This window comes from Papio anubis, unplaced genomic scaffold (genome assembly GCF_008728515.1).
Source record: "Papio anubis isolate 15944 unplaced genomic scaffold, Panubis1.0 scaffold20, whole genome shotgun sequence".
NCBI lineage: Eukaryota > Metazoa > Chordata > Mammalia > Primates > Cercopithecidae > Papio > Papio anubis.
Window position 1 is genome coordinate 613,420 of NW_022162022.1, and position 7,600 is coordinate 621,019.

General features: G+C 40.6%; 1 protein-coding gene across 1 annotated transcript in view; it reads left to right on the forward strand.

Annotated features, from left to right (window-relative positions):
• Positions 1-5,920, forward strand: part of LOC116272788 (fibrillin-1) — a 236,939-nt gene extending 231,019 nt beyond the window's left edge. The window contains exons 63-65 of the mRNA XM_031661595.1: positions 423-654; positions 3,167-3,341; positions 4,533-5,920. Coding sequence (XP_031517455.1) covers positions 423-654; positions 3,167-3,341; positions 4,533-4,922 — 797 coding nt within the window. The 3' untranslated portion in view covers positions 4,923-5,920. The remainder of the gene's footprint in view (positions 1-422; positions 655-3,166; positions 3,342-4,532) is intronic.
• Positions 5,921-7,600: the final 1,680 nt, after the last annotated feature.

Consider the following 7,600-nt stretch of genomic DNA (forward strand, 5'->3'; position numbering starts at 1 on the left):
ACTTGTGAAGCCAGGGCGCAGAGAACTGCAAGATTCCTTCCCTCCCACCTTGAACCCTAAATCCTAGCTATGGACCAGCACCATGTTGGTTTATGACTGGATGTTTCCATGGAGCAGAAGATACCAGTGTTGACTTCTGATGAGAACTGGAGTCTGCTGGTTCTCAGAATGCCATCCTCTAATGCCCTCTGCCTGGTGCATTTGACTTCATCTTCCATGTTTACTCACAACATAGCAAAAAGCCACATCCATGCCCGCATCTTCCTCTGCTGTTGCTCTCCCCACCCAGCCACCTCTGCCTGTCTTCCCTTCCTGAGAGCCTAGCTGAGGGCCAGCTGGCCGGCAGCGAGGGGCCAGATCCAATGTCCTCAATAGAAATCTCTGGCTGCTGCCACACATGCCGCTTCTTCTTTTCCCTGCAGATGAAAACGAATGCCTCAGCGCTCACATCTGCGGAGGAGCCTCCTGTCACAACACCCTGGGGAGCTACAAGTGCATGTGTCCCGCCGGCTTCCAGTATGAACAGTTCAGTGGAGGATGCCAAGACATCAATGAATGTGGCTCTTCGCAGGCCCCCTGCAGCTATGGCTGTTCCAACACCGAGGGCGGTTACCTGTGTGGCTGTCCACCTGGTTACTTCCGCATAGGCCAAGGGTAAGCACTGCTCTTCCTGGTCGTGGTTGGAAATTCTGTCATTCGTAATATAATTAAGTCTACTGAACTCAACATTACCTGTCCTAGTAGAGGAGAACTATGCTTTTTGTAATCCTAAAATTAATTCCAGTTAGCTTGGCAAAAGTTTTAGGTTATTTTATTTGAAAGGAAGCATCTGGATTTCTGGAAACATCAAACAGAGTAATGAAACTACATCGTAAATATCTCGCTATATGACTTCTCTATCTCATTCTCTTGATCTTCACATCTTGTTGGGAAGTGATTCGTCTCTCTGTAAATACACCTCTGCCAACCCATGACAGAACTGGGCTCACCCTGGACACTACTGCTCCTCTCTTCTCCTGGGGCAGGGAGGATTCTATCTGGACTTAAAATGCCTTTGTATCTAGCTCCTGTTAGGATAAGTCAAAGACATCCCTTTGGGTTGGAGATCATTTAGGTTTTAAATTATATTTTACATTTCAGACTTGAATGTACATTAAATATTACCAAAGGTGCATTGGGCACGAGAATTGAAACACTTACTGTATTTTCCTGGTAAAAACAAAAACAAAAACAAACAAACAAACAAAAAACACTTCACCAAATTCTAGGTATGTCTGTGTAAGCGTTGGGGCAGGGAAGGCCTATTTTTCGTTTACTCAGTGATTTAAAAGTTTAGTGTTAAGTTTTCAAAGTTTGAATCTTTTTTCCTGCTGAATTAATCTGGACTCGGGTGTCCGCCTAGTTTTAGCTGTCCTGAGAGGAAGTGCACATTTTAACTTTTTAATTAGGAACACGTAGACATTAAATATATATATATACATTATGTACTCCCCCACATACATGTACACACACACCCCCACACACATCCACACTTATACCAAATTATTAATGTAGCAGTCTTTGATTTCTTGACATACAAACATCAAGTGATTCATTCTGGATCTGGGTAGGTAGAAGAATGTTTCGTGGGAAGCACACAGAATGCCAGCAATCGGACACAAATTCCCAGATGTTTGTGTCTGGCTCTCAGTAGACTCATTCTTTATAGTTTAATGCCAGAACCATTTTTTCCCAGCAAAAATTGTGACACTCTAAACTGGCTTTTGGCCAGTGGGATTTTGTAGTCACACTTCTTATAAGTGGTGCTCCCGGGATATGAAAATACTGGAAAGGAGTTCTGAGAAAGGAACCAAAGCCTGCAAATTTGCAGTTTACCTCCGAATAATGTAATCATTGTGTGAATGTATAGGCATGCGCACACACCCACAGGCTGAGCATTTATCAGTTCATTCATTGTATTGTTTCTACATATTTCATGTTGCAAGATAAAGAGGAAAGGAAGTGTATTGGACTCTGGCAAGTTTGGGGGAAACAGTAGGAACCTATAAATTGCTTTGAAATACAACAGATATTCTGTTCATTGGCAACGTATTTTGAATCCTGAGGGTATGTAGGAAAATGAGTTCTAAAGAGCAGATCAGCTATTACAGAAAAACAGATAAATAATCTTTGGTCTACATTATGACCCATTGTTAGAAATCTACCCATTTAAAACAGTTTTGGCCCCTCTGAATCACTAGAGTGGACTCTGCCCCCAAATAAAGATTCTTTTAAGGACCATTTGAATGTTTCAACACATTTGGAAAGAGGAGCTTGATAAATACACATTCCAAGTGGCCTCTGAAATAGTAAGCAGAATAACAAAACAAGGTACTTGTGAAACATTCGAGCCTCCCTCCATAACTTGGCTTTGATAACTGAAAGGCAAAGAAAAACAGCTGAACGAGTTCTCTCTTGGGCATGGGTTTGTTTATCCATCTTCACATGAGTCACAGCCAGTGGCCCTAGTGGTTTTGAATGACTTGAAACAGTTTCCCACAGTTGGGCAAGCTCTGATACATGCATTTTATATACTGCATATCATCATAGTTTATTATTACATTAACCTTCATTATCACCTGGAGCTTTCTTCTTATCCTCAGTAGCATCAGCAAAAGTGACACATCAAGGAATAGGAGCAATTGCTCCAAAGCTTGAGTGAGGAAGAGTAATGATGGAAGTGGAGGAATGCAAGAAACCCAACAGTGATGTCTCATACCTCGCTCACTCCCATGGAGCCTGTTTCATAAAAAGAAGCCATTTTTATTTAGCCTCCCAAGTTACATAGCCTCCCTCATCGACTATTCTCTTGTTTCCACTCCGTGTCTCCTCCCCAGTATAAGTACTGAAAAATGCTTTCCATGTTAGGTTTGGAAATGAAGAGATAAATAAATATGCAAGACAGGGTCTTGATAGGCAGTAGAAAGAAATCAATACATTCAGGGAACTGGGAATTAGAGGCCAAACAGAGGACCTCAATGTCGTTCTCAGAACTAGCTGATCCTCCAGCGGACAAGCAAGGGCTGTGTCTCCCAAGTGCAGGGAGCAGGCGTCACCAGAACTCTTGTACCACCTACCTTGTCTTCCCATTCTAATTAAAAACATCTACGCTCCCCTTCTGCTGCAGGCACTGTGTTTCTGGAATGGGCATGGGCCGAGGAAACCCAGAGCCACCTGTCAGTGGTGAAATGGATGACAATTCACTCTCCCCAGAGGCTTGTTACGAGTGTAAGATCAATGGCTACCCGAAACGGGGCAGGAAACGGAGAAGCACAAACGAAACAGATGCCTCCAATATCGAGGTGGGTCAGAAGGTAGTTTCTCCTGATGTCTCCTATAGTGGAAAGTCCTTCCAGATTCCTGTGGTTTCCTCCAAGGATGCTCCAAAGTGTGAAAAAGCTCCCCAGGGAGAAGCTCCAGACATTCCCTGAGCTCCAGGCTGTATTTTACAAGAGGCCGTGGGGCTTTCTGGAGTTTCTTGCTGCTTTTCGGGAGTGCCCATTTGAAGGTTTTCACATACTTGCTCATTTCCTGTGTCTCGCCAAAAAAGAGTCAAATACCCACCCAAAGTCTGCTGAAAGGATAAGGTCTGAGATCCAGGACAGCAAGTGGGCAGAATAGCGAAGTGACATAGTGCTCCCTACATAGGGACGCCAAGTTCTGAAAGCTAGAGGCTCCTGTACTGAAAAGAGCCATGTGGAGTGTGAGGGAACTTGGATCGTAGACAAAAATAACGTGGAGCTGAAGCAGCCTGGTCTCCTTTGCCTACGGCTGCTGCAGCCTTTCAGTCAACTCAGAAGTGCACAGATATTCACCCAGACCTCTGGCTCTGGGCCCCTAGAATCCAGCACATGTGGTCCCAGAGGGGCAAGCAAGAAGCCAGGTGAAAAGCATTGCATATTAGCAGATCATCACAGTCAGGAAGCAGGCTCATAGGTGTGTCCTTAGGAGGAGATGGTTTTGCGTCAGTGAATCAAATTGAAATAGTCTGGTTCTTCCTATTGGTGCTGCAGCCCATCTGCTGTCGTTTAAGAAATGAGATAAGTCTTTGGAAAGAAAATAATCTTATTAAGACAGTGGTTCTCAAACTTGAGCGTGCATCTGAATCACCTACTAGGTCTTGTTAAAACTGATGGCTGGGAGACGTCCCCAGGTTTCTGATTCAGTCGTTCTGGGGTGATGCCGAGAATTTGCATTTCTAACAGATTCCCAGGTGATGCTGATGCAGCTTGTTCAGGGACTACACTTTGAGACCTCCAGATACAAATGATTCCAACCTGCCTTTCTCCCTGACATCAGTTCATATTTTCAAATATTACAAATATGTGCCAATTTAGTACATTCGTGGTCTAAACAAAATGCTTTCAATATTGTATATGCAGCATAAGGCAGAAAATTGTATTAGTGTGAAATTTGAGTGATTTTTTTCTTTAATATGACAGCTAAGTAGCATATGTACATTGCATTTAACACATTGCCATGTGTCTTTCCAGGATCAGTCTGAGACAGAAGCCAATGTGAGTCTTGCAAGTTGGGATGTTGAGAAGACGGCCATCTTCGCTTTCAATATTTCCCACATCAGTAACAAGGTTCGAATCCTAGAACTCCTTCCAGCTCTTACAACTCTGACGAATCACAACAGATACTTGATCGAATCTGGAAATGAAGATGGCTTCTTTAAAATCAACCAAAAGGAAGGGATCAGCTACCTCCACTTCACAAAGAAGAAGCCAGTGGCTGGAACCTATTCATTACAAATCAGTAGTACTCCACTTTATAAAAAGAAAGAACTTAACCAACTAGAAGACAAATATGACAAAGACTACCTCAGTGGTGAACTGGGTGATAATCTGAAGATGAAAATCCAGGTTTTGCTTCATTAATTCACCATCCAGAGACCAAATAATTAAAAGAAAAACAAATATAGATAGGTAGAACTATATTTTCCCCCAATCAGAATCATCATATCATAGGTACAATCTTTCACCAAGTAAATTTGTATAAATAAGCACTATTCTTGTATTACCAAAGCAAGGTACAGGTGACTACCCTAGTGCAAAACAACCACTTTCTCAGGCTTCTCGTGTGTGTAGCTAAGCTACCTTGTCATATGTGTTGATTCTTGAAAACAGGGACATGTATTTCCATTGGGGGTTGGCCATTTATGCTGACATGCCATCCTTCCACAAACATACAGGAATGTGCTTTCAATTGATGGACTACTCTGTTTTTTGCAAATTTGTAAACTTTGCTTCTCCAAATACCAGTACTAGGTTGGCCATTTATGATACCTATTTGGTGCTAGTAAATTTTCAAACTAGATTTATAAATGCACTGTAATATTTACACAACTTAGAAACCAAATTACAAGTATTCAGTTCCAATACTTCATTAATTTCAATCAACCAAAGTTAGTTCAGTAGCTTATCTCAGTTATGAGTATAATACATTACATGTAAATTAAGTGTGTGTATACTGTAATCGTGCTATTTTTTATCATTGAAACATTTATAAACTAGAATAATAATGCCCTTAATGTGAGGGTTTGTAATGGTGCTTATTAAGACCAAAGACTTGTTAAATGTATACACCAAATGGTAATGAAATTTCTGTGACTGGCCCACGCGTGCATAGAGGTCTGGGAGGACCAGGAAACAGCCTCAGTGGCCAGAGGATCACCAGTGCATCCTTCATCACAGCATGTGCAATATGCCAAGATTACCCTCGGTCATTCCTGTCAACAAGGGGTCAATGTCATAAATGTCACAATAAAACAATCTCTTCTTTTTTTTAGTTTACCCCTTGGCTTTGTGTTCTTGCATGGATTTGGGGTTGGAGGGGCCATTCTGGATGCTAAATAAAGTCTCCTGGATTTAAATTATCCTGGGTCTGTTAGTTATGGCTTATAAAGGTACCAAATGTATAACCACTAGAAGAAAATTTAACATATAAGTTGATCCCTTGTTTTATCCATTGAAGATAGCAGAGTCTGGTGTCATTAACCTGACTTGCTCGTGAGAAATTTAGATTGTAGAGTCATTTCTGAAACACGACCTAACTAATCTTGTGACTTTTAAACTTTCAGATTTAAATAGTTTTAAATATCAAGTTCAGTCATTGTCTTAGAGCACGTGAATTTCATTATAATAGATTTATCATGCCCCCCCTCTCAAATACACACAGTTTTGGCAAGACTTAGGTGTTCTGTTCCATTTTTTCCCCCCTAAACATCTTTTGTTAGTCAATGCTCATCTAATTACAAAGGGATAATCCCAGACTGTATCCAATTGCTGTAACTTTTGGTTTCTTAATGTCATAATTTTAAAAGTCTGTTTTATTTAAAGTGCAATATTGAGTATTTAGCTGTTAGGCTCATTCCGTTGATATGAAATAATTTTTTAAATCCCTAAGGGCAGGAAAGCATTTCATGGTAGTGAAAATAAGGGGAAATAAGATTTCTGCATGAAGGTGGAGGGTGGAGAAACTAGGTAGGACACAGGAACGTGCTCTCAAAATCTTTGAAGAGCTCAGCTGAAAAAAATGGAGTAGATTTGGCTCATACTATTCTGGAAGGCAAAACCAGGGTCAGCTGATGTCAGTCCCAGCTTAATACACACGGTCCCAATTATAGAGCTACTCACTGAAAGAATGGGTTTCCTTGCACTGTGGTGAGCTCCCTGTCACAAGATAGAAGAATTTCAGTCTAGGCTTAATGGCAACCATTGGACAAAGATGCTTTCTTCCACCTAACAGGCCATGAACATCTTGAAGGTATTTTTGTATCTCTAATTTTGTTTATAATAGGTGCTCAACAGAATGAGCTGAATGGCTATTACAAAGGGGGGTTGTACCTTGGGTAAGAGGTTAAAATATAATTCAAAATTTCCGTCTAACTCTGCACCTATGGAACCATGTGATAGAGGTGTATTAAAATTGTTAGTGAAGAATATATAGCATATGGTAAACAACAGTTTGCATATGGAAAATGTCTTTGATAATTTAACCAGAACTGCATTATATTCAATAATGGATTTTCTTTATAACAAACAACAGGAGAAAATGGAGTTGGCACACAGTGGATCACTTTGATATTTTTAATAGTCCAAGTCTGGATTTTATTTATTCCAGAGCCAACAATTTTGAACAGCATATTTTCCATGTTTCTGACTGTAACAAAACATTTTCCTCATTGTTCCATTGTAAATATTCCTCTTGTTGGAACTCTTTTTAATCCTGAGATTTCAACCTGTACCTTTCAATTGTCTGTGACCTTTCAATTTCACTTTCAATAGTTGAAGAACTTGGCTTTGTAAATCTCTCAGAAGCTTGAAAATATCTTGTCTCTACCCCCTCAGCCCATTTCATTTGCCAATAATTATTTTGTAAGTAGGGTTGAAATGAACTCAGCTGGCCTTGTGAAATGTTTAAACTTGCACAAACAACTACATTTTTGTTCAACAAATAGCAGTTTACTCAGCCAAAATCACTTTGGACATTGCCATTACAAATACTGTTAAACTTCAGAAATCATGTCTGTAAATTAGATGAGCCAAAATAAAGG